The sequence below is a fragment of the Trachinotus anak genome, unplaced genomic scaffold (assembly GCF_046630095.1).
Source record: "Trachinotus anak isolate AG129_WGS33_773 ecotype Australia unplaced genomic scaffold, CSIRO_AGI_Tana_v1 ptg000003l, whole genome shotgun sequence".
Classification (NCBI taxonomy): domain Eukaryota; kingdom Metazoa; phylum Chordata; class Actinopteri; order Carangiformes; family Carangidae; genus Trachinotus; species Trachinotus anak.
The window spans coordinates 16,101,674-16,129,629 of NW_027273854.1; the positions used below are offsets into that span (position 1 = coordinate 16,101,674).

At 40.6% G+C, this 27,956-nt stretch overlaps 1 protein-coding gene across 1 annotated transcript in view; it reads right to left on the bottom strand.

The window, feature by feature from the left end:
- Positions 1-3,557: 3,557 nt before the first annotated feature.
- grapa (GRB2 related adaptor protein a) overlaps positions 3,558-27,956 on the bottom strand; it is a 29,311-nt gene continuing 4,912 nt past the window's right edge. The window contains exons 2-5 of the mRNA XM_071474123.1: positions 27,233-27,330; positions 26,115-26,234; positions 16,089-16,257; positions 3,558-4,968 (exon numbers count right to left, since the gene is read on the bottom strand). Of these exons, the coding sequence (XP_071330224.1) occupies positions 4,783-4,968; positions 16,089-16,257; positions 26,115-26,234; positions 27,233-27,330 (573 nt within the window). The 3' untranslated portion in view covers positions 3,558-4,782. The remainder of the gene's footprint in view (positions 4,969-16,088; positions 16,258-26,114; positions 26,235-27,232; positions 27,331-27,956) is intronic.

Sequence of the window (27,956 nt, forward strand, 5' to 3'; positions counted from 1 at the left end):
CCCGTTTTGAAAAGATCAAGTTGAAGCCCATAATTACTTTAAATAAAGGCAAACATAAGATGAAGAGATCAGTGTGAGATTAATGTCTACCGAAAAAAAACATTAACTGGAGGGGATACACTGTTCAGTTTTTGGAGACTAACTACAAGGAAGTTCAGTATTTTGTGTCTTGAACCACAGTCTACACAATCACCTCTCATGACTCTGAACAGTATGTTTAATATTGGTTTGATGGTTCTGTAGTAATTGAGGATCATTCCATGTATCTCACATTAGGTAAGTGCTCCAACTAAATATCCTGCCTTGATACATTTGCACATCACTCAACCTATCATGAAAGACAAAGGAGCAAGTCTTTACAAAGAGCCAGCAGCCAAATCAAACACACAGCCTCTAGGCTTTAACTTTATATCACTTCAGAGTTACGACCTCTGCAGCTCACTCATTATCAGTGGGTAACAGTCACATGAGTCAGCCTGGCTTGATCTCTGAAGTTGTGTGTGATGTAATAACATGTCATTAGCTACTCCTTGAGACAGTGGGGAAAAAGACATTTGCATTGAGCCCTGAAGGCTGACATATGTAGTATGTACGTACTGTAGCATGGTGCTCACTGTGAGGTATTCATTAGTCAGTATGTCTACACGAATATAAATTATTAATTTGCTGTGCATATGTTGTAGCCCACAGGCTAAAAGGAAAAAGAAAAACAGCAAGAAAGTGGTTAAATCTTTGTCACACTGATGCAGTAACAGAGCGCATTAATGCAAACTGATCTTGTTGGGGTGGCAAGTTTTCCACTGCTGATGGGCCATATTAAAGTGAAACGATGGGCTAACCCAATTGGAATCAAATAATTACAATGCTATTCTCAGTTTGTGTGAAGAAACATTAACGGATTTATTGCCGCTTTCTCAGGTTGGCATGAGGAACTTGGGCAGATGTTTTTATACACAGGCTATTGTTCAGACTGAAACCAGTATTGTAAGTAACGCAGGGTTATCTGCCATGGAAGTTGAAACTTGCACCACTTTCGCTGCAACACAATGCAGCATCGTCTGGCAGTTTAATACTTGCAAGTTCACATGTCCCGTACATCGGAGTGCAGTGGATAAGCTTTCATACTCATGGATATATTTCTTGAACTGGTCTCTGGATTGTTTTACATTACACTGTCCCTGGTACTTAAAGCAACACGCTCACACCAGTGCCACCCATGGTGTTTTCTTTTTTTTTTTTTTTCAACATACTTAAAAAGTGCCTGGTAACAGAGATTAATTCACCATGTATTGCCACTTCTCAAAATGATGTGACCCACCTCTGCAGACCTGCAGGCTGTACAGGCTGGACTGTGGAGGATGGAGGAAAGCGATAGAGCTCAGTTTGGCTTCTTGAGGGCAGCATTACCTTAGGAACCCTTAAATATTTCCAATTTTGACTCTGTCTTGCTGTGACTGCACAGCACATATTTTGTAACTCTCTGAATCTCGAGCAGGTATCTGGCCCTCTCACCTTTAGATTTATTTACTTGCTGTTTGCCAGCATGTGACTGATGATCTGATAAACTCCCCCGCTGGTTTAAAGAGTGTTTGACCAGTTTGCAGGTCAGCTGTGGTTTTTTGTTACTCTTTCCACTCTCAGGGGTTAAACAGCCAGCGGCTGCTAGTCAGTCAGTCAGACTGGTTCAACTGTTTTGTTGTATTTGCTTCTAACGCCTGTGAATATCACTGATGTCACAGCTCACACACCTTCCCCAGCCGCTTGCTCTTTTACTGTCACTCTCATTCATACAGTTGACACATTGCTTCCTCACCTTGCCTTCCCGTCTTTCATCAGTATTCTGCTTCCTCGTTGTCTCGTCTCTGGCCTCTCCACATATTTTTTTTTTCATTCTCTACCCTGTCTTAATTTCACTGCTGTCTCACCACTCGACCTCAGTTTTCCTCTTATCGGTTACTTTGAACTGAGAGATTTGCTTTGCGACGGCGTGTCTCTGATGTTTAATATTCTTATGCTGTCTCACACGTCTAGTGTATGACACAAATATGTCATCATAAATGTGTCAGTCTGTCTCGCGCACACATACCGCAGCGCGCTCTCTACCGCACACACACTTCAAAGTGACTCTGCAGTTTTAAAAAAAGAACAGAAAACTGCTATTTCTGGTTACACCTTTAACTCCTTTCTTCTTCTTCTTCTCTCCTGCTGGATGCTCGTGGTGTATTGACTAACTGTCATTGACAAGCCAGAGGTGACTCTGCCAGGAGGAATGGAAAAAGTGGATTGTTAAAGAAAAAAAAAAAAGAGGAGACAAAAGAGTGAAGGGAAACAGAACAGGAGTGATTCAGTCGAGGGGAATTACAGGATGTAAAGCCTGTTTCCTGCTTCATGTCAAACGTTACATCCTCATGAGAGACATATCATTCCTCACATAGCACCAGTCAGCTGTCAGAGCACACTGTGCTAACATCTATAATGACATATTGAGTGTGTGTCTGTCTGTCTGTCATCAGTTGAAGTGCTGCTCAGTCGCACACACATAAACGCACTTAGACCTAATATTATGTTGACAAGAATGAAATGACAGTGTGATCTCTCCTAGCGTGTACAGCTTATCATCAGATACTTGTAGTAGTATGTAGTAGTAGTAGTACTCATGTAGTATGTGCTGTCCACACTAATTACATTTTTTTTACTATGTTAATATCATAGCACAACATTGAATGGAGTTTAGTGACAGAAAAATATGTGTTCAACTGCAAATAATGATTATTTTCATCATCACTTAAACAGTTAATGTCTATTAAAAAGCTCTCAAACTGTAAATAAAAGTCTAAAGCCTATTTCAGTCTATAAAGTGTCAAAACAAACAAAACAGTGAGCCCATCACAAGCTCTCAGAGCCAAACTAATGTCTGCAAATTGCTCGTTTTATCCACACAACAAAACAGAATGCAGACTTTTTATTCACTAGGATGTAACGTAGAGATACAGAGAAACTAGAACCATTCTTACTTAAAAATGATTGTTAATTGATTTTCTCTCATTTGACTAATCAGTCATACAGTACATACTGTAATACAGTAATGGACAAAATACACAGATTCATTCTCTGCTCTCTGTCAAATGTCACAGCAAATGTCATGAAACTTCAATGTACACATGAAGTTAAGTGGCATTTTGTGCTGTAAATTTCATTTCTGTGACGTGAAGTGGATGGCATGTGTCACAAAGTCATGTACTGCGTGTATTGCTTCACTTCGTTATTCTATTGGAAATGCTGGGAAAAATGTCACTCTTCAGAGATTTGGAGCCAGGCTATACAGAATTGTTGAGGTGAACAGCTTACGGCAAACTGCATCAACAAAGAGGAGCAACAATCACAATTTACAAGTGTAGGAATATAATGGAGAAAGTGAATAGTTGGCTACAGCATTACAGCAACATGTCATGGGATTTTGTGGACCATGTATTGTTGGTATTATATTTCAATGGACAAATCCATATAACAGAAATTGAAATGTTGTTGAACAATAATTCCCAAGCTTCACGTTCAAAGAAGTAAATGTATCACTTTATTTAAATGATTGATTTGTCATTACAGGTTAGGGAAGACTGGTCCTAGTTCTCACTGTAGGTCACATAAAATGTGGTTTTACTTAAACTTTTTGTTGCAACGGAAACAAAAGATTTATACAATGTGTAATTTTACTTGTAATATATGTATTATATGAATACACATGAATAAGAATAAATACATAGAAAGAAACAAATGATCCACATATTCAGTCAAGCATATTACATTTTAAGCTATGTATTATAAAACAAAGTGGCATATGGGCAGTGTGCATCTCACTGGTCACTGGAACACAGCAACCTCTTTTACTGTTCCACAGAGTATACACACACACGTACACACACACACACACACACACACAGTGTCATAACCAGCATCCCCAAACTCATACATACATCCATTCCCACTGTCCCATAATAAACATACACATAAAGTTTGCAGGTATACATGTTTTACATGTGTTCAGAACCATTTTTAACAAACAAATCGCTTGACACACACTCACAACCACAACAGCCCAGAGAGACAGGAATCTGCTGTGTCAGTATCCACTGAGTGTCTGGCCCAAATATTCGCAACACAATGACTCTGTGTCTCTGTGTCTCTCTGCTCAGCTCACCGGATCTCCTCGTGGGAACAGCCGCAAAATACTGGAGCAAATCCTGACTCATCTGCAGCGGAGAAAACCCAACCCTGCCCTTAATCCACAGGCTCCCATGGGCCACACACACTTCATTTTTTTTCAACAGGTTAGTGTATGTCTGTGTGTGTGTGTGTGTGTGTGTGTGTGTGTGTGTGTGTGTGTGTGTGTGTTACTTTTAGCCTGCACCAGTGCTGATAAGCTGTAATAAATGATTATGCCTGTTGGTAAGTGTGTGTAAGTTTGTCTGTGTGTATAATGTGTGGGAGGTCTCCACAGTGTTTAGGTCCATATCTGGTTTTTCTTTACATGACTAAAGTGATGCGGAGCTATGGGATTAGGTGGAAGCAATTGATGAGCCTGTAGCAGCTGATTGGGCTTGTGATTGACATGTGAAGTCACATGAAAATGGGAGGAGTCAGTAACATATGAGTAGTTCAGCGGCAGCTCGTCAGTCATCTGCTCCAGAAATCAATGGGCAAGTGCAGAGCAGGGGAGCAGTGTGAGGGGTGGGGTCAAGACGGCCCCCCGAAGGACCCGGCTCTGTGTTTGACTGACACGTCCGGTCATTGGCAGTGGTATATAGGCTGGACATACTCTGGTGGGAAGTAGCCCACGTGCCCGTGGCAACGGCCCCTCCAGCGCAGCGAATCAGAGCAGTCAATGAGTTCGATGACATCACCACGCAGGAAGCGAAGCTGGGAAGGGTGGTGAGGGTTGAAGTCAAAGAGAGCGTGCGCATGATGTGGACGCTGTGGAAGAGAAGAAGGAAAATAGGGAGTGAGGGGACAAAAGAAAAGAGAAAGTTAATAACTTACATACATCTCTACACTCTAGTCTTTACACTATACACTAGTTTTCATTATAACAGTCTGCTGTTTCACACTAAAAGCACTGAACTAGCAAAACATAGTGTGGTGAAATCACAAGAAATTTCACCACAATGTAACCTCAATGTATTTGTCATTGAGGTTACTGCTGACTGTGGTCATTCATAAAAATCATCATTTATAGCACTTCAGTTTCAAATATTGCAGGGAGCAACAGCACAGGAGGCCACAGTGAGCGGATCGATGAAGAGCTGCAGGCAACAAGCTGCAAACCTCCAAATGCAAATTTATTCTGACGTTACGTTGCGTGTAAAACTGCTTGTGTCATGTGCAACATGAAATCACATGGTGGATGTGGATGGAAAAAGTCCAACTACTGTCTGACTTCTTTTAACTTAGTTTGTTTGGCTGCGCTGTAAACAGGTGCACACCTTGCTCCTCTGTTGCATTTCTGACAAAGCTGCTGTAGAGACAGTTTGAGAGTTTCTTTGGAGGAGGCGGCAGAAATAAAAGGCATAATTCATGAGCTCATTTTATTTATTTATTTCTTTAAATGACTGATTTATTGCATTTTAAAAATGTTAACAAGCAATTCTGGTTTGCTGTCTCGACTATACATTTAGTTAATTCTTGAGAATTCCCCTTTAAAGAGAAAAGTATTTCTCTTTAGAATGAAACAAACACAAATATAACTTTATTTAAGCAATATTTAATATAATATTATTTTAGTCACTTACTAAAATACTTACTTACTTATATAACTGTATCTCTCTTATTATTATACATAATAAATAGTTTTTCACAGATACTCCTTTAACATGGATAAAAAATGAGAATTCCAAGCAGTCTTTTCAAAGCCCTCTATCTTTTCTCTTTGCAAGTTGAATGGAATGAATGGAATTCCCCTTTGTGTGAAAAATTCATGGCAGCCAGTGCAGTTGTTTTTTCTCCGCTCCTGAAATGTTTGAGAGGTTTTCTTTAATTGAACAGCCATGATATAGTCTGTGAATTTTCAAATTGAGTGTTTCTTTGAAGCAGTGCACTTGTTACCTCTATGGCTGTATAACAACAAAACAAAAACATTTTATGAACCACTACATGGAATAAGATGTCCCAGAGAGTTCAGATGTGGTTGCAAAAGCAGCATGTGAGACTATATACAAATACTCAGTGATGACTAATAATATGCTGATTGATCTCAGTTAAAAACATCATTGCTGCTGAATCTGTGTGGCTGAGGAGCAGGTCTGCACAAGCTGCCAACGGAACAGGTTTGAAAGACTGGCGTGACCAGGTGACAGGTAGATTAGATACTGTGTAGTTCTGATAGAAAATGATGGATTTCATGCGGATGAAAGAAGCTGCCTCTTTAGATTTATCATTTGGATGTTCTAAGAAGATTTTTAACAGGAAGCAAACAGGAGAGTAATATTTAGGAAACATGTCGTTGGCCTCGCTCAGGTCGAGCTCATCATCAAAGGGATAGTCACGTTATGCTTGGTTATTCTCACCTGTGCAAAAACCAGAGTGTAAAGGTTGCCTATTGCAGAGTCAGGCTAGCTGTTTCTTCCTGTTTACAGCCATAAGAGTGGTATTGATCTTTTCATCTCATTCTTGACAAAAAAAAAGAGTACAAGATATATAAAATATAACATATTCCTTCATTAAAAAAAAAACTTCAGGCTTTGTAGCTTCAGGGACATTAGATATGATAATTTCTAAAAGGCTGGGGGACAGATTTACAAAGAGAAAGAAACAAAGAAAAGTGCAGCCAAGTAGAGTTTGAATATGTGACATACTGACTCACAGACAAGACAGTGAGAGGCAGACAGAGGTGGTGAGGTGGACAGGTAGGCAGATAAAACAATGACAGGCAGTTCATATTTACGTATGACACAGAAGTGTATTTTGTAGTTCCCAGTAAGGGAAGGTATTTTAGATTGCAGCTGCACTTTGTGGTTTAGGCCTGTAAATAGGCTGTTTATTTCATTAACACATCACCACATATAACTTCATGAAACATGAAAATCACACCGCACAGCTCTCATAAACCTCATAAACTTTTTTCATGATTGACTACACCCGAGCTTAATCAGACCACAGCTTTAAACAGAATGAAAGAATAAATGCACATTTTCAGAAAATATGGAGACAAAAAGAGAAACAGAGAAAGACACAGACCGGTAGACAGGATGATGTGCGAGAGGGCACGATAAGAGTACACACCTCTACACACGTACGTACTAAAAACAACTCTGTTTAAACTGTGATCCACGGCAAGGTGAGCTGCTTTCAATTCAGCCCACAGTGTGTGCTTTCGCCGTCTCACTGTGTTTTTCTTTGAGATCACAAAAAGTAGCGTTTTTCATCTCCCCTGATAGTGGGCCTCCTCTGATCTCCGTTGACTCGAGAAGTAAAAGCAGTTTAAGAGTAGCAGAATAAAAGCAGCTATTTTAAGGAGAGTGTCTTGAACTTAACTAACCTCTTTGCTGTCAGTTGCACTCCCACAGAGAAACGTGGATGTGATACGAACTGGGAGGGAACAGAGAGATTGGAAACTATGCCTTATGTGTGTGATGGTATCTGTATGTCGCGATTCTGGCCTTCATTTTTGTGGAGTGCTCTGTTTTAGACCAAGGGCCCGGCGTAATGGCATCCAGGCAGAAGCAGGCACACGCACAAACAAATACACTCACAAACCAGACACTGGGATTAGGATCAAGAGACGCAGACACAATCTATCAGTCCCACAAATCTATAAAATCCTCCTGGTCTTATCCATTATTGTTGCACTGATCTAGTCTAGACTTCTAGTTTGTGGGCACGTGCACGTTCACTCTGCATGGGTGTCTGGGTGTGAGAGAGCATGTGTGAGCACGCCCCTGTTTGCCCGGGTATGTATGTGTGAGTGTGTATGTGCAACCCTGTGACTTATGTGTACATATATACGTGTGGGTGTGTGTGTGTGTCAGCGGAGGAGAGACCCACTCATACATTATTTCTGTGCCAGCCTGCGAGGAGCGGCGTTTTGGAAGGAGAGATATGGTCCCTCTGTATCAGCTGCCCTCGGCCGTCCTGTGATCAGTGTCCTCTCCAGTGCCCGCTCCAACCCAGAGCGAGAGCTGACAGTGGAACAAATTACTCCATAACATCAATGGACTACAGCTTTGTACTAGATTTGTCTCTGCAAACACACACACACACACACACACACACATACAGGGCTTTTAAGGCAGAAAAAAAACTGGCTCTGACATTGCCTCTGTTTCCACTGGAAAATGACAAGGTGTCAAAAGGAGGTTGGAAAAGTTTTGCATGAACAAGCTTTGTGTTTGAATATCATGTGTTTAGGATATCAGGGATATGCTGGTGGGAGAATTGAAAAAAAAAAAAAAAAAAAAAAGACTGTGAATCCTGCCATAGTGAGATAAGGAGTGATCTAGAGCCGTGTAATGAGCTGATGTGGAATTAGTTTGGAAAGACTAACTACACAATGGGAGGGACAATACAAAGAGCACTGCAACATGATTCATAGATTAAACCAGTCCTCGCCAGACTGTATGTCTGCGATCATGTGGTAGTGTTAGAAACAGTGAGAAAGACGAGTCAAACAAGGGAGTAATCAGCCTAAGACAATGTTTTCATGAATCATTTACAGTACGTGCTTGAAGTTACAATGACCTCACGGTGTTCATTCAATTAATTATCTAAGGGTCTAAAGGGAGCCATCTAAGGACTAGTTTTTCCTTGTGTTATTGTGCTTTTAGTATCACTGCCTGAAGCTTGCAATGCTGTGTTGCTAACTGAGGAAGTGAGTGTATACTATTAATATTTAATATTTAATATTTTTACTATATATATTCAACAGACAGCATACACAGTGAGAACACGGAGGGAGGGAAGAGAACTGCTGAATGAACTGGCAGAATATTAGGTACAGTATAATACATGGACAGAGACAGGAAAGATTTACTGCGTCTACCAATGAAATTGTCTTGTTTTCTCTCTTACATCATCATTTCTGGTAGTGAAGCCTTGATAATGTGAAGATCACCTCTGTTGATGTCAAGGCCAAGATGTAGCCTCACAATGACTTAAACTAAATTTAATGTTTCAAATGTGTTTTAATCTGCAGACCTGGTGACAGCATAACAAAGACCACTGACTTGTTGGATTACAGATGATACGATCTCTAAGAGGTGTATGCAGACAAGTCAGGATGGAGTTTATATCATTCTCTTTGTTCTGCTGCAAGATTAAAGCAAAAGTAATTATTAATTGATTGATTGGAAAAGAATTAAACGTATCCTGAAGCAGGGGAATTTGTGGAAATAACTTTTTTGTCCAAAATAATGTCTACATTTCTTGCACAGCAACAAACCTGTATTACATAATCAGCATCACCTCGCCAATGAAAGACTTTTTTTAAATCACTTTTTGGCAGAGAGTTGGTGACAAAACTGAGATGTTTGCTCAATTATGCTGCTAAATCATTGCCTATTTGTAACTTGTTAGATCCTAGAAAATAGAATTGACCCCTTAAGACTCTAATTAGCACAGTTAAAAGCAGTGCAGTAAACAAGAGCACAGACATAAAGGTATGACTAAGCTGCTGTGATCTGATGTGGAAAGACAGATTAAGGCCACAAAGCTATGTAGGTAAACACAGCACCTTCAGCACGCCACCCTCAGCTATGGGGCATGTGTGACCTTATATCCAGGTCATAACGTAGCAACATGGCGACCTACAGTTCAGGAAAAGCCACAGCCAGTGTGCTAATGTTGGAATGATACAAGGTTACTATATATGACCAAGAAAAAAGTCACTCAGATTTAAATGATTGTTGATTTTTGCAACCAGTCTCTACAATGGCACTTTCCTTGCAGTGGTCAGTAAGGTTTGGACAGTTAGGACTTCTGACCTCATCTCTTGAGGTCAGTTTGAGAGTTAAGTAACAGTCATTTGATTCTTTTCCTTTTCTCCAGCACTTCTGCTTCCTCAGTTTCACTCAGAAATATAACGTAGCTTCGTATCTAAGATCATCTACAGACCTATACGGCTGAAAGTTGTATAACATAGTCATGCATGTTCTTCAAGTATTCTGGGTTTGTTAATTAGTTAAATCCAGGTTTCAGTGTTTGCAGCCCAAGGATACACAATACAGTTTGTACAGTCATGTATGTAAACAAAGCCCACCTAGCACGCAGCGCTTATTAGATCTAGACATTAATACAGAACAAAGAGGTAACCTATGAACTCAGACCTGAGGCAGAAAAATATAGAATAAATACTGTCACGATCAACCTTAAATAATCATGTTCATGATGTGATGGCATTACTTCTGACCTGGAGTTAATCACTGATTAGAGTTAATCTGTTCTGTACATGGAATTAATCTGGGATTTATCACATCATAGAACGCTGAAAAAAAAAACAACTGTCATATGAACATGAATATAATGCAGTAACATTAAATAGAAGTTCACTGTATTATCCCATCTCAAGCCACTGGGCTCAGACGCTGAACAGCAGTACTGTGATTGTTTTGTGTAACTCATTTCTTCATTTGTTGGGAGTCTGATATGATTTCTAAAGTTTGCTGAGAGGTCTTTAATAGAGTCACCATTCTAAGATTTGTTAGGGCATTGAATGTTAATAGAGCAGTAACAGCCACACTTCAAGGAGGAAGCTGAAATAATTAGTTAATTAATCAGTCAACACAAAATGAATTGGCAGGTCATTAGATAATTACTTCATTGTCTTAACTGTTTTTTTCAAATAAAACTGACAAAAAAATTTTTTATATATCACTGTGAATTAAGTACTGATGGTCAGATAGCACCAGTGGATTTGGGAGATTTCAATGGACTTTCACTGTTTTCTCACAGTTTACAGATAAAACTATTAATCAATCCACTAAGGAAATAATCCCCAGATGAATAATGAATATAATCATTAGCAGCCCAACTAAAGATATGGATAAAAGCCTTGTGAATATACAGCTATTGATGAAATTACTGGAACAGCTCCATTTAACAATATGATCCTAAAATATCTGAAGAGTCACTAGATAAGAGCTAATAACTGTTCATTCACTTAGAGTTCAGAGCCAGTTGACAAACCTGCTCCGTCGTCACAGGAAAATGGAATGGAGGGAGTAAATGGAGTATAAAATAGCCATGAAATTAACAAGCATGAACATCCTCTTAAAGTCTTTGGTCTGTTTCATAATAGCAATAATTACCCATAAAACAGGAAAATAAAACAGCATCTGCAGCAAAGTTCTTTACCCACTGTTCATATTTCATACAGGTGCTGTCAAACATGTCCGTATTACTTTGCCTGAGTTTGTCAGTCATGGCAGACCACAGATCCCAGTGGCTAATATTAATCGCCACAGAATGATAGTTTTGAATGAGCCGTTTGGGCAGAAGAGAGGTCAGTTATTGTTACCATTTTATTATCGAATTTATTGGTTTACATGGTTAAAGGTCATGACATCAGCACCTCAGCCAAGACCAGACGATAGCCAGTGTTGGCGGCAGAGCGACATAAACGACTTTATGAACACTAGAAAATAAGCTTCTGACAAAAGGGACCTGGCATTGTTTTCCTGTGTTTGCTGCTCATATTAAACAGATTTAGAATGTGACAGTATGTAGGTCATATAGTTTATCTCCCTCCCATGGGACGCCCGTCATTATCTTTCATTTAGCTACCTTCACGACGCCCTAAAGCTGAATTCCTCACTTGCACCTGCTCCAGCTGCATTTGCTCCCCAGTGATTTGGGAAAAGCACGAAACTGCAAGGCTGCAAACTGCAACCATTTAGTCACAGCTTGAGACCATTTTTGGAGATGGAGCTGCTATATTTTATAACTAGGAGCACCACTGTGTGTGTGTGTGTGTGTGTGTGTGTGTGTGTGTGTGTGTGTGTGTGTGTGTGTGTGTGTGTGTGTGTGTGTGTGTGTGTGTGTTAGAGATAGAGAGTGACTAGAGTGGAGAGCTAAACTGAGGCTCTCGTCATCATAACAACTCGGGGTGTAAACAATTCTGTGCAAGATGTCGTCTACCTGTGACGGGTCTGTGTGTACTCTCGCTCACTCTGCCCTTTAGTGACAATGAAACAATCTGTTCATTTTTCAAAGAAAAAGATCTTTCAGACCCTCCTGTGCCCCTGCAGTCCCAACAATTCCTCTTTCCAACAGGAGTGGCTCACACAGTTTACGTTGCAAAGAAAGGGACGCCTTCTCTTGGTCTGGCCCAACATTTGAACATTTGCAATAACAATGCAGGGACAGACGCATTTAAAATGAAACAGGACATTGTTATTTCTGTAAATTGTCTTTAAGAATATGTTGCATTCCTCGTTGATTTTAATGGTGCTCCATAAATTTTGTGCCGTCACTTCTGAAGTTTTCTGTTGGGGGTACCAGTGCTATTAAAATGGAAAAGGTAAGTCTGGAGCCCTGAAACTATTTAGGTGTGCGGCCAGATGTTGCTAAACAAGAAATACATTTGTCAGAAGCTGATGTGTGAAACAGAAGCCTATTTTTAGCATCAAAACCTGTCGCCCTCATCTGAAAGTGTGCTGCTCTGCCGGGTGAAACACAGCCCCAGTCGGATTCCTGTTGCCAGTTATGGCGCTGCACCATTAAAATAAAATTAAGTTTTTAGAAAACAAAAGTTGATGAAAAGCTCAAATCCTGCTGGCTTGTGGGCTACAATTTACTCCATTACACTTACACAACAGCAAGTATATGAAGAAATGAAGAAAAAAAGAGAGCAGACGTATTGAAGGTCAGCTCACACATCACATAGATCAGTAAAGGTGGATCGTCTTTAGAAGAGCATAAGATCCAGACAGGCTACTTACATAACACATATTAACACATTTCAATCAATCAGATTTTCTTCAAGTGCTGCTTGTGGTCATGAACTGAAACTTGTATTAATCTATTCATTTATTACATGTGTTCTTTAAAATGCATGGGAGCACTCCAGGTAATGTATTTGCACTATAACTATATTTTCTTTTCTTTCTTTCCCATTCTTTCAGGTTTTTTTTTAACATTATATTTGTAAAGACATATTGCTCCAAGCTTTAACTAGAAGCTGAATACACATCAGACTGGGAGGGTGGTGATGGTGCTGAGGGGGGGGGGGGTATAGTGTGCTGTCTTGCCTACCTGTTTGAAATTTTAAAAACTCCCCCTCAGGGTAATGCCATATACCACACACAGCAGGATGTGCGTGCTTGAGTGTTTGGGTGTCGTTTCCTCTCTCGGTCTAACCCTAATAAAAGCACCTCACTTCCTATCTGAAGTGAAGCTGTGGTTAGTTATTTCCATGTCGGTGCCTTAGAGGCCAATGTCGCTTTGCTGCTGTATCTTTGGTGTATGCAGAGGAGTGAGTTAATAGTTGAGAGCAGGGTTAAATTTTGCAGCAAAATGAGCTGGAGGAGTCAAAGCAGTGGTGCCAAACACATCCCCATCTGCAGGACTGAAACAGATGGTAGCACGATGGCCAAAGAAACCTGGAAGCTGTTCTCATCTGCTTTAGCGTTGCTGTGGGCTGACGCCTTTTAAAGGAGGGCGAGACAGTGTAGCCTGTTGTTAGTGTGCAAGCATTTGCTAATTAGCGCAAAACATAAGTACAGTTGAAGTTGATGGGAATGTCATTAGTTTTGCAGGTGTTCCACCATTAACCAAATTGGACAAGTTCAAATTTTGTTCTGATTGGGGCATTAAAGGGAAACGTCAAGGGATCAAAGTCATGTGGAGTCATCCTCTGGGGATCATAAATGTTTGTATGAAATTTCATGCAAATCTGTCCTATAGTTGTTTAGATATTTTATTCTAGACTAAAGTGGTGGTCTGCCCGACCAAAAGATCAATAACTCTCTGCTTTAGTCGTGCAGCTAGCATGGCTAAAAACAAAGCCAGCGGTTCACACTGTTGCATGAATCGTTGAGAAGTATGTATTAAAAAAAAAAAAAAAACAAGAAAAAAAACATTATTCTGGGCATTGCCATGAAAGCAGGTCTTAGACCGAAGCCACAGCTGAACTGAAACAACAACAAAGAGACCAGGAATCCCAGGTCTCTTTGTTGAACATCTTATTGTCTAAGTATGAGTTCACCCTCCCTGTTGTAAATCAAATATGCTCTCCATGAGGCAGCTTTTTCTTACCCGACTACGACTTTACATTTGACTTCTCTCAGTGATCAGTGCGGCATCCTTGGTTCTGGTGGTCTATTCTCAGGTGCCAAGCTACAGAAGTGAATAGGATGTGATAAGTATTAGCACGGGGCTGGTGTTACAGTGATACAAACATGCTGTCATGTCAGGATTGCTGTAAATCACATCCCTCCGTACTGACCGGGTTTGCCTGTGGGCACGGCTTGCCTGCCACTCCCAGGCATAGTTACCATGCAATGTGATCTTGTCTGCATAATAAGTTCACAACAACAACAGCAGCAGTTTCTCCCATGGTGACACCATCATGGGAACTACACCTGTCATTTGTATTTTCTCTTGCTAAAACTGACAGAAAACATTGTGAATACGCTGAGACTTGGGCCTTTTCTTACTTACAGTGTTTTTAGATCTAATCTACATATTAATACAATATAGTATGAGCTACAGAGAGTAAGATGGCCTGACCTATAAAGGGAAACTAAAAGTAATGTTCTGTCCAGACTTGATATGAAGGGACTAAATCATCTCTGAAGTAAATAACTGCCTAATTGCCTTTAAAAAAATGTTTTCTCTAGTGCTGCAGTGCTCATTCCCTCTGGCTCAGTGCCTAAGATGACTGATTTGGCTCTGCTCCTAACCAGCGGCAGTCCTGTGATCTTTCATTACAAGCTGCACCTCTACGGCAAACCCTGCTGCAACGGTAACAGCTTCAGAAATTTGACCAACATATGGACTGTTCCCATAGCTGTCAGCTCCATTAAAAAACTGGTTATGCCTGGAAGTCACCACGAAATGAAATATGAACACCTGGGTAGCTTGTAATGTTTGTCCTAACATACTGATTTGACAACAGATTGGGGGGGAAAAAAATCACATTTGTCAAAATGCTTTTTCACTGGCAGCACCAGGGAAATGGAGGGAGGCAGAGACAGATGACAACAAGAACAGATGCGTTTTAAATGGTTTGGTGTATATATATATATATATATATATATATATATATATATATAAGCTGTGTATATATACACAGCTTCAGAAATTTGACCAACATATGGACTATAGCTAGGTACACCTACATATATATATATATATATATATATATACTGTCTCTTTCTGTCACAGAAAGCATGACCAAGCCTGACTTCCTGTTGATTTTCACATGTATAAAAAGAAGTAAGAAAACCAAATTTGCCTAAATTCAAAACAATAGTGAGTTTGAATATTTTAGGGATAACCAGCAGTTCACACAGTTTCGAGAAACTCAGAGAGGAAATCAGTAAGGATGATCTCGAGAAAGGATCTTGGGTGATTATGAAATTATCATTTCATGTTCACATTCTTTTCATTCATTATAATTATTTTATTATTGACTTATTATTATGTGAAACCCATCATAAGCTTTAAATTACTAATGATTAATTAATTACGATAATTGTTGAAATTATAAATTCTCACGTGTCCTTTCCAGTGATTCCTTGCAACATGTGTAACATGTGTAAATGGCCTACACACAATGTGAGCCAGTCACAGTTGCATGGAAGGTACAGGGAGGACTTTGATTTGAAGTGTTACATTTCCTCTAATCACTTGCCAACTGATAACTGTTCAACCTGATATTTAACTAATAGATGTTGCTAATGTCAATGTATGTCAAATCTTATTTTGTTTGCTTCGCTTAAAATTAGTTATTCATCTCATTTGCCTTAGTTGCAAATGTAAAAAAAATTAAAAAAAAAAAAGATGTTAGTTATTTGTGGTTATAAGTATTTGAGGCAAAATATGCATATGCAAATTGCATAAAGAAAACAAACAAACAAACAAACAAGGAGTCACATGCTCACCCTGGCGAATTGCTCTGGGTCTCTCAGAAAGACGGTCCTCTCCTTAGCGATGCTGTTGCTATGGTAGAACTCCACCAGCTCGTTGAGAGAGGAGAAGAGCTCGTCCCACACGTAGTACTGACTACAGCGGTCCTGCAGCACCTTGAAATGCTGAACATGGTCCCCATAACTGCCAAACCAATGCACAGAGAGATAGAGAGAACGTTTCAACAGTTTCTTATCTGAAAAGGGCATTTATGAAGATATGAGCTCCCTCGTATATCTTGAGTGGGTTCACGGAGGTGGCGATCAACACATCACTGTGCTAAAATGTTTGGATTCTCTCTGAGTTCGGTGTTGCTGTAGCCAGACTAAAGGAAAAACGGAAGTGACTGTCTCGAGTGTGTAGTTGTCACAGCAGTGTAGCAACAGTGAAGATTAAAAGAAGGTTGTCATCCTCTGATCTTCTCAGAGAGCAGCGTGTCCTCACATCACTAATTGCATTTTGCATACAATAAATGTGGAACAGCTTTGGGGTGATAACAACAGTCTTGGCCTTTGGTCCTCTCATCCGTCCCTTAAATCCACAGCTGTCAGCTGTCAGAGCTGGCATGCATTCAGTGCCATCTTGTTCATCTTTCTCCCAAAAAAAAAAAAAAAAAACCACTGGAGTCGCCTTTATTTCCTATTTGATTTTAATTTTGGTGTTTTAACCAGGTTAGTCCTGAAACAGACAAAACTATACAAAAACTGACAAGAGAACTGACACAGCCACAACATTCATGAAGAGGAAAATCTATGCAATATCTAAATCAATATAATTAGTAGAGAATAGAGGCAATTATCAGTGGAGCCTTTTTTAGTATGTGTGAGTCATATTTTGGAATTAAAAGAGCAGACGATGACATTTACATGGGCTGCTGTGTGGGTCTGGGGGAGTCTGTGCAAAAGCAGATGATGTCAAACAAACGCATGTCACACATTTAGATGCGTATTACTTTTTAAGGTTAAAAAAAACCCATTTATCGCACGTTATAAAAAATGAAAAAGTGAATTTTGACTAATGTGAAGTGGGTTGGGGGAAAAAATGATTTAGTGTAGCCAAAAATACAATAAAATCAAGCCAATGGCACAAGCAAAAATAGCCACAGTGTTGGAGAGCATGCCTTGTTGCTGTGATTAAAAGAGTTTGGCCGGTGTTCTTTGGCAATCATACCTGCTCCCCTGTCCTGCTCTGTGGTGGTTGCTAAGTAACTTGCCAGCTTATCTTTAGAAATCTGGACATCTCACCACGATCGTACTGTTGTATAACTGCACCTAATATGCAGCGGAAGTCAATACAACTCCCCCATATTTCTAAACACATCACAGAGTAGGTGTGTGTGTGTGTGTGTCACACTATTGTTAATGATGTTAACATCTCATTTCCCCTGTTTGTAAAAAAAAAAACAAAAAAAAAAAAAACAGATGAAAACAGTGTTAACATCCTCATCATCTTTTGTGTCTTTTTTATTTTAACATCATCAGTTTCTATGAAGATACAGCAAATTCTTCCTATAAATGATAAGGCTTTTCTCTTGAACAAGCACAATTTGGCATTCATGATTTGACCTCGTCAAACTCCTCCTCTATCTCGTCTGATGGGCACTGTTCCAAGCCCAGAGAAAGTAAATGAGCTTCAGCTTGTTTCACCCTGAATTTCTTTCTCTATTCAGCAGCCGAGCTCTGTGAACAAGCAGGACTGACTCCCTGATGACTGGATGGCATTCAGCTACACCTCCACCCTGCCCCTCTTTCACTGCCTTCTCTGTTTCACCCTGCATGTCCTCATTTCTCTCCCCTCACCCTCAAGTCAGTGTCCCAAAAAAATGATTAAGCTGTAGTGTGGGGGAAAAAAAGCAGCATAATTCAAGCCGAAATAATAAAGTTTTTGGACTGATTTTCAGGTTTACACTGTTCCAGTTTCTGTAGCCTTTGAGCATTAACTCATTCTGTGTGAGTAGAAGTGCTGTCAGTCTGTTTTTTTTTTCATTTGCTTTGCCTCTGGGTCTGTATTCCTCTCTGTGTTCTCACTCTTCTCTATTATCTGACTTCTATCTAACTTTTCCCTCCCTACTGCAATTATGTGCTCCTCTGCGTCCCCATTGCCTCCATTCAGCCTCCACACTCTCAACACAAAATCATGATCTTCTCTGGATGCTCTCTATTAGCCCCGCCACTGTCCCGGCTTGTCTGGCACCCTCTGCTGCACCCTACTGGTGGGGCTCTGTTTGTGCCGCCAGCTGTGGACGTTTGCAGCTGTTTGTCTGGGGGCGACAAAGCATGGGCCAGTGTGTGCGCCGCATGACAAAGAAATAATAGGTACGAATTTATAAAGTCAGAAGGTGTAAAAGGTGGAGAGAAGAGCGGAGATTAAGGACAGGATGTAGACAGGGCAAGGACTTTCCCTGCAGGGGATTCACAAATAATGTAACGCAGAATGAAACATCAAATACTTGGAAGGAAGGAAAAGGGAAACAAAGCATTTCAAGTTGCGCTAGCCTGTTCACCACATCGAGCTCACTTCCTGCAGGTGTTGGGCAATAGAAACCATGCTATAGCTCACATTTGTTTGGAAGTACAGAAAATGTCATATTAAAGCCAGCTTAAAATGAACTGTCTCTTAATGCTAAAATCAGAAAAAAATGAATGTAATGCAAACAGGCTGTTTCATCCAGTGGTTGTCTGCACATCCGTTCACTGATACGACAACTTTAAACTCAGGCACTGTGTGATGAAATAAAAGAAAGTTAAAGCTGGTTTTTCATATGGCACACAAAGCCTTTGGGAAGATAATTCCAGTTGAAAGGAGTGAAGGCATTACTGTGCATTGAAACTCTGTGTATGCTACCATTATATTGGTTTGGCAAAATGTGTTGAAAAGGTCCGATTAGACAAGACACCAACTTTTCTAAAAACCTCCACACATATAAATTTCTCTATAAAAACATTTTATTACAACCACTATGTAATGATACTCGTGAAGTGTTTGAGACGAGACCAAAACCAATCAGAAATCTTTCATTCTGAACTTTGCGCATCACATCTCAGTGGAGACGTGCGGCGAATCCATTCAAATATTGGAACAACAATGGAAACAATGGAAACGTATTTTTATTATTTATATAAACTATACTTGACTTTTCCTCATCTTGAAAGTTGTTTGCATCAGTGATCCCATTGTGGTGAATTCAAACTCTAACTTAGTCCAGCAATTACCAGCAAAGGCTTGTTAAAGCTAAAAAACAAAAGAAAGATGTTTTAAAGAAGGAAGGAAAGAGAGAAAGCAGATGAAATGTTGTAGCTATATCAGTGTTATAGCTGATGAAGGTTTTATTACCCAGAGACATTAGAGGACCTGTGTACTATAAAAACACAGACAACATCTGTCTCAGCTTCATCACACACACACACACACACACACAAAGCACACTCTCCAAGTGCCCTGTCATCTCCCTGATCCAGTGTAATTAAGGCCCACAGCGATGGAGAGATTATGTTCTTTTTCCAAGTAAAAGGAAACGAGAGAGAGAGAGATTAAGAGAGAACAAGAGTGAGAAAGATTGAAAGAGAGAAAATGAAATAGATGCAGAGATAGAACACACAGCGAGAGGTATACTGTAGATGAGGAGAGAGGTTATTTTTAAAACTTTTACTCTGCCAGCACAATTCAAGATGCATGAAGGTCATCCATCCATCCCTCTCTCTCGACTTCCTCCGTCAATCTATTCTCACTTCCCTGTTCGCTGCGCTGTCTCTCATAGTGCCACCCCCCCCCACCCCCACCCCCTCTCTAATCTGCTGTTCAGTTTCTAAACTGCTGCAGATGTCTGCAATACTTGACACAGACACACTGACACCTCCAGCTGTCAATTTAACTCTGACTTGACTGTGAGCGTGCGTCGGTAACTGATGGTCGTGTCAGGGAGCTATCAGTGTGCGTGCTTGGTGCAAATCACAGATGATTTCACGTGTCGACACGTCGGGTGTGTCTGCCTGCCCATAGCTTGTGTCTTATGTGTGACACACTTGTCTGTGAGCATAGTGGCCATGACTGTGTGTGTGTGTGTGTGTGTGTTATTTTGTAAAGCGTGTGTCATCCTTGCATGTGTGTGTCATGCTTGCATGTCAGCCAAGCATGTCAGTGTGTGAGTGAGAGGTTCAGCTCCTCCTGCAGCGATAAAAAAAAAAAAAAAAAAAAAAAGCACGGCCGTCACCTGCTTCGAGAGATGGATGAGGAGAGAGGGAGGAAGTGTCTGTATGCGCAGTTAGGGAGCTGAGACGGAGCGAATGAGGGTGAGAATGATAAAAGATGTTTGGTGGGGGCAATTTAGTCGAAAAGTGTGTTGACGGCTCAATAAGGAGCCTCTCAGACAGAAATGATGAGCGCCGTAAAGTCAGAAGGAGTCTCTTCTCAAGCCCGTTATCGTCAGAGAGCAAACTGACACTTATCTAAACAAACATTAATTATACTTAAAAAAGAAGAAAATAGCTTTTGCTTTTGAAAAGACCCCATGCCCGTATAGCTTTGTATCTTTTCCAGCTCATACGATGAATTTAAACCATGAAGTGTTGCGTGTCAGCCTGAAAATGAGGACGGACTGATACGATCGGGAACAATAGCTGCTGTCACTGGTTGAGATATTGTTCTGGAGATGGAGCCCATATCAGCAACTGGCAATTTTTAACTGCATTAAAGGAATTCCTGCATGTGAGTAGTTATATAATGGTTTCTCAGAGCCAGTGCTGCTTCGAGGGAAAAAAAATAATTTAAGTCGTGTAGATAAATCTCAACAGGCAGAAGCCAAAGAGCCACAGGTTTTTTGGGATGTTACACAAACTCTTAAGTTAGAAGCTACAGAGATAATTTACTTTTAATTTACTTTCTTTTTTTAAAAAAAAAAGTACAATTTCTAGTAGCTTTGCAGCTTAAAATGAACATATTTCTTTTTGGCTAGCTGACTTGCCAAGAGATTAGCTAAAACAGCCTGTAGTGATTTAAAATAGTTAGCACTGCTGCTGTATGTGCTAAATTCTTAAAGGGAATAGTTCAGCAGGCCTTTGCCCAGGGTGACGAAAGCCTCTTTTTATTATTAATATTTTTTAATTTAGGTTTTTGTGAGGATTAAACAAACCAGACGGTGGGCTTTAGCGGTGTGCTACTAGGTGAATTTTATTACCTTTGGACAAAATCAAGCTAGCTGCTTCCAGTCTTTCTGTTCAAAGCTAACCAGCTGCCAGTGGTGGCTTCATTTCACAATAAGAGCGGTATCAATCCTCTCATCTGGCTCTAAGAAAGTGAATCCGTGTAATTGCCCAAATGTCCAACTTTCACGTTGCTAGCATGAGTCACGGGGGAGCTTTTAGCCAACTTTTTAGTTACCCCCACAGTTGATCCATAGAAGAGACGGACAGAGATAAAAGGCAAAGGATAGAGTAAGGATAGGATTAAGTGAGAAAAAAATGAATTAAAAAGGAGACAGAGAAAGGAAAGGAGGAGACCTTCTGGAGGGTTTGTCTCCCAGAGGACTGGCTGGTCTTATTTCATCTCTACTGTCAGTATGAGAAAACAGAGAAATAAGAACTTAAAGCAGACCCCCACCCTCACTCACTGCCCACTCCACCTGCTGTTGGCTTTTCCTTCTCCTGTCTACTTTATCTGCTTAAGCTGCTTGCTCTTTCCTTGTGTCTTTCCTCGTCTCTCTTGATAATTTTCCCTCTCCTCTGCATTTCTCTCTGTATTTATGTCTCTGTCTCTCTCGAGTCTCTCTCCGCTGTGCCTTGGTCACTGGACTGTGGTATTAAATTGTGCCATTGAGCTACAGTGTAAGCCTAAGTGGAGAGGTGATAAAGCAGAAGACCAATGCACCAGTTTTTCTACGGCTGCTACACATTTTGACAAAGATATATTCATGAGGGATATTTCCAGATCCCTCCAGCGCCCATTTATTCATCATATGCAAACAACTTAAAGGAATAGTTAGCTTATTCACTTTCTAGCCCAGAGTTAAATTGAGAAGACTAATACCACTTTCATGTCTGTTTGAAGCTACAGCCAGCAGCCGGTTAGCTTAGCATAACACAGAGACTGGAAACATCTAGCCTGGCTCTGTCTGGGCAGTAAGTGTGATATTATTATCAAACTATTGCTTCAGTGATTTCAGGATGCATAAAGCAAGAACACAACTTAAAAAAGAATTGCACTTGAAAAAAATGAACCTATATGGTCCCAGCCTCGTATATTTATTCCAAAATTGTATTGCATAACTCTCTGACTCACTCACTTCTTGATTCTTTCATGCAAATCTTTGATGCATTTTCCCCACCTGCATTCATTTGTCTGAAAAAAAAACTAAACTAATGTACTATCTGAGGAGATATCAAGAGTCGCTTAGTGTGAAATTGCCCCCCCAAGTGATGACATTCATGGGATGCTGAACCCGCAGAGACAATGAAGCTGTAAAATAAGTATAAGCCAAAAGGTCAGTTCCCTTTAACGGTTTCTCTTTAGAGTAATGACCCTGATAAGAGACTAATGATGACTGAAGAAAAGGAGGCTGATTTCAGCACTTACTGTATGAGCCATCAGCCACTGGAAGCATGAGTCAGTGATATCTGAGGCCATGACAAAGACGGTGGCCAGGAGGATGTTTTCTGTGGCTGAAAATGTCAATTTAGACCAAAAAAACAAATGTAGATTGAACTTGTCTGCTGAGGAAACACCTGGATTAAACTCCCTGAATAACAAGAGTGTGCACACACATACACGCAGTTTCTGACAGATGTCTGGCTCAGACAAACTAAACAAGACTGTTGAAGCAAAAAAAATGTCTTTTATTCTCCATGACCTTAAAACATAAACGACAAAGGCAACAGGAAAACCAACCGGGTGTTTGTGAGCTTTCATGTGTATGCATACATGGGCTGACCACAGTGCGCTTGAAATAAAATGCGTCAAGCAGGACGTAGCTGTGGTGAAACAATCATGAGCTCTAACATACAACAATCTATGCAGCGATCAAAAAGAAAGTGATGTCATGCTCGTACGATTTGATGGAAAGAAAAAGAAAATACATTTGGTTCTGTTTCAGGGAGAAAAAGCCTTTGATAAAGAAAACGACAAGACTAAGATATCCCAAAAATCTGTTAAAGAGGACCTTTAGCTATTCTGTTGTAATTATACATAATTACAATGTTAGGTAATTGTAACTGTTTAGTGTATCAACCTTCCCTCAACATACACGGTTTGCTTTTGCTACTGATTTCTTAGAGTGTGTGTTGATGCCACACAGAGCCTGAGTACAGTTGTTACTTTCAGCTGTGAAGGTGCAGGTGGGAGGACTGACAGTGATAGTGACTGTAGCAGAGCGTGAATCAGGAAGTGAGATTTTCCGTTTGAGAAAAAAATGACAGTTACGTCTCCTCTCTGCGCGAATCTGTAAAATACCACGCAGGTACACAACATGCTGCCTTTTATTTAAAACTGTGTCAATGTGCCGCTGCTCTTTTTCTCATCTTCAAATATTTATATTCTTTTTCAGAATAAATCGATATTATAGCATCGTGGAGAACTCAGAAAAGACAAAATATTTGCTTTGGGTGCATCTGCTGCTGAGTCAAAGAGAGCTGTGAAAGCCCAGCGAAGCAAAATGGATTCCTCATCTATCTATAAAAGTCTAGGTTGGCATCACTTTGCTCCACTTTCCAAAAATAAGCTACTAAATAACCCATTGGGACAGTTTCACAAGGCACAGTCTGAAGTTGGTCCCCTGCCACATACCACCCACCTTTCAAAAGATATTCTGCTGAAAGAGTGTTTTAAGTGTTTCTATTAATGTGTCCAATTCAGACCACATGCCCTTCTGACCGATTTTCCATGACGACTGATCATCTTAAAGGTCCACAGTAAGAACCAAATCTACCACTGAGGACACTGAGGTCATGTCACGGGTATTTTCTCTGCAGATTTTAAAAAGCTGACGGAAATTTGCATTCTGCATCGGTGGGTATTTTATAGGCTGGTTCCAGTATCTTTCTGACTCAGTAAATATTCAATATTTAGGACTACAAATGCTAACAAATAAGTAAATAAATACAGGATTTATAATTTCCTTACCAGTGTTTGATTTGACCACCCTCCAGTGAAAACCATTCATTTTCAAATCGTATGGTTTGATAAAATTCTCCCTCTCCATTGGCTGAATAAACCATTTCTAACTGATTAATAATCATAAATACTTAGCAGTAAATAAATAAAGAAAAATTCACTTTATTTTGAGACTTTGTGAAGGCCACTCTGCCAGTAACTGTTTTCTGATATATAACTTCTTTATCATTTTGTAGTAATCGACTTATTTATCACTATGACACCATGACATGGGGAAAAGGTCTCTGTGTAAAGAGAACTTTAACACCAGGAAATACTCTGTCACTATGGTGATTTAAAGCAACATCCACGTCTGTGAGAATGAACCACGTTGCCTTAACTTAAACTTCAGAGCGACACTTAAAACTACACATCACAACCATATTATCAAATTAATAATAGATGGAAAATGACCCTTAGTTTTTTTATATATTATCAAACTGTCATACTATGTAAATCAAGAAGATAAACACCATCATCTACAAAAATGCTACATAGCTATTTTAATTGAGTTTAATCAATGGATGCTCATTTAAGTGAAAATTAACCTTACACCACATTCAACGTGTTATATGGTTTCTGACTTCACCTGCAGTTTTTCCAATAAACCAAGAAACAAAGCCCCTCTCTTGAACCCTGTGAAAGTAGACCCATGGACTGATGTGACGTCAAAGCTGGACCGTGCTGAGCCCAATCTCCACATCCACTTCTGTCAGGACGTCTCCTCTGACAGGAGAGCTGTCAGTACACAAGGACCACACACACACACACACACGCTCAGACAAACACCTGACCCAATTTTCAAGCCGCTGCACATCCAGCAACAACAGCCAGAGCGACATCAACAAACAGCCAGAAAAACAAGTAGCATCAAAATCCTCTCTGTTCCCTCTTGGCAAACCTGTTTTACACACAACACCTCCCCTCTCTCCCCTCACTCTCCTCTAGTTTTCCCCTTTTGATTCCCTTACTGCAGTCATCCTTTCCTTTCCTTTCCTTTCCTTACCCTTCCCGTCCCGTCCCGTCCCGTCCTGTATTAATCCTTCCTAAAGTCTAAAACAAATCCACTGAGAGAGTATCATGCTCAGAAATCAGAAATTGTGCCAACTGACCACAGAACAACCCAAAAGTCCAACCCTTAACCCCTGATTTGAGCCATCTTACAGCCCCAGTTGCAAGTGAGAAGCCAACCCTCTGTTCCAGACCTGCCCTTTATAACACCAAATTTCAGACATTATAATCCCCACCCGGGCAAACACACACACACACACACACACACACACACATATACTGCGTCTCTCCAATTCCAATATCCACACAGCCCCCGGGGGCACAACACCAAGCCTCAGCTGCATCCCTGACCGTCATCCCCCAACAAGACAACCAATCGGCCCCCATCAGCAGCTCCAGATGCCGCAGTGTGCCAGACAGGATTAGCTCACATCAGGCCAGAGGGGTTGCAGATCCTCCCTCTTACCCTCCGCCCCACACCTTATCCCCTAAACCCTCCTCCTCTGACTGCTCCTCTGATCCCCTGCCACCATTATTAACACTACATGCACACGCACTCATACATGTGCACATTCAGAAGGCATTAATTAACAGGGACAATTATACTGTGTGTGGAGGGACGTGTGCGCACAGTTTATGTTTACATAGATCTGCTAATTAAGTGAGATTGTATTAGATGAGAGAGGATGAAACTTGAATCATCCCGGTGGAGAAACAGGGCGGTCGCAGTCATAGGTGGATACATGAAAAATAGGAACAATATGTATTAATAAGGAAAACATGGATCAAAGTTGTGTGTAGAAACCTACATGTGAATTTTAGTCGGGAAAAGTTCTTGAATGATCGCCTACCTGACGGACATGGAGAACTCTCCAGGAGCGCTTTCACTCTCTCTGACCAGAAACGCTCCACACTCCCTGTGTCTGAGTCGACTTTCCGCCACACTGCGAGATATACGGCCTGCAAACCAGCTGCAGGCGAGAGAGACAGAAAAGAACAGAAGTAAGAAAGGAAAGAAAGAGGTCAGTGATGCCACTGCTTTATGCACATAATCTGTGTTGTTCAGACTAATGAGCAGCTACAGTGTAATTCACCACAACTTTCGTGAGGGGTCTGTTTGGATGTTTGTATTTTCAGCACAGCACAGATCAATGCTGACAAATAAAAGAGAGGTTGAGTGTGGGGGGAGAAAAACTGTAAAATTAGCACATTGGTGAAGTTATTTTTAAACACGCTGCTAAATATGCCCGCAACACAAATCCCAAAACGCTGGATTTCAGTTGTCAGCAGTGGAGCGGGAGAAATAATGTCATTTTTCATTTGATGTTTTTTTCTCATTAGTTTTGCTTAGTAGAGCAGTTTCTTTGGATGCAAGGCTTGCGTAAGTGATGTTCTGCTTTCATGAACCTGAGCGCATCCAGTATGGTGGACAGATTATAGGACGCTCTCGGTTCAGGTCAAAAGGTCAGCATTCCCGTGTTTTTATTTCACGGCTCTGTGAAGAAATGTGGAGGAGGAAAAAAACACTCACAGACACACTTCTTAACACACAACACACAAACTGCAACTGGACCGTACATCAGTGTTCATTAATGAGCCAGAGCTGCTGTAATGGCTGTGCTGTCAGTTTAGTGTTTGTCACAGTGAAAAGTAGAACCCAGCTGGTGTATGACCATCTGATGGAGATTCAGGGTGCACCAGCAGCTTCACTGTAAACACACACAAACACACACACGCTGTATCGTGTGTGATTACGTAAGGCAGCAAGTGAGTGTGTCCCTTTGGGTAGGCTGCCTTATGCCGGAGTGCAGATGTCCAAAGCAGAGCAGAAAACGCCGGGAGGTGCACACACTCACTGATGAGCTGTTAAGATAGACCAGTGCTGGACGTGTGAGATGTATTCATCTGCTTTACAGATGAGTTGAAGATGCGTGTGTGTGTGTGTGTGTGTTTGTGTGTGTGTACTTACGCGTGTGGCCGCAGGTTTATGTAGTTTTTTGGCACAAAGCCTTTTCTGTTGTGGAGCTCAGCTGTGTACCAGTTAGGATCATCCTCCATGTTAGTGATCTAGGAGTGAGGACACACAAACACACACACACACACACAGAGAGAGAGAGAGAGAGAGAGAGAGAGAAATGTAATATATTGCCCATAATGATGTTAATGCAGCTAGGCCACTGTTATTTCTCTCTGTCTCGCTGTATTTCACTCTCCTCACCAAGCCTCTCTTCTTCTATTTTATTCGACAGTGGCTTTTATCCATGTATGTGTGAACTCTCAATTCACACAAATTCCAAAGCCCACACGATTGTTGGCAAGTTCAAAATGCCACATGAAGACCTTTGTGATTACACACATGGGGAGCCAGCAAACAGATCTGGCCTGCTCTGCATTAATCCCGAAATTTCATCATAACTCAACTTTTTAGTTGTGCGGCTGTTGTACCACATGTAAACACAGGTAACTTTTCATTTACTTACTTAATCACAAACATAAAATTGTGAAAGAAGTAAACGCATCATGTCAGTTAGTGCAGTGCGGCTGGCTGCAGTGTGACTGCAGTGGCCGCTGTTCAACAAAAGTCGTATCATCTTGCTTTAAGCATTTGATTCCAAACAACCAGCAATTAACTCATGGAGGCCTGAAATGTGTCTCAGGGGCAGTTGCCACATTCACACTGCATCAGATTTGTC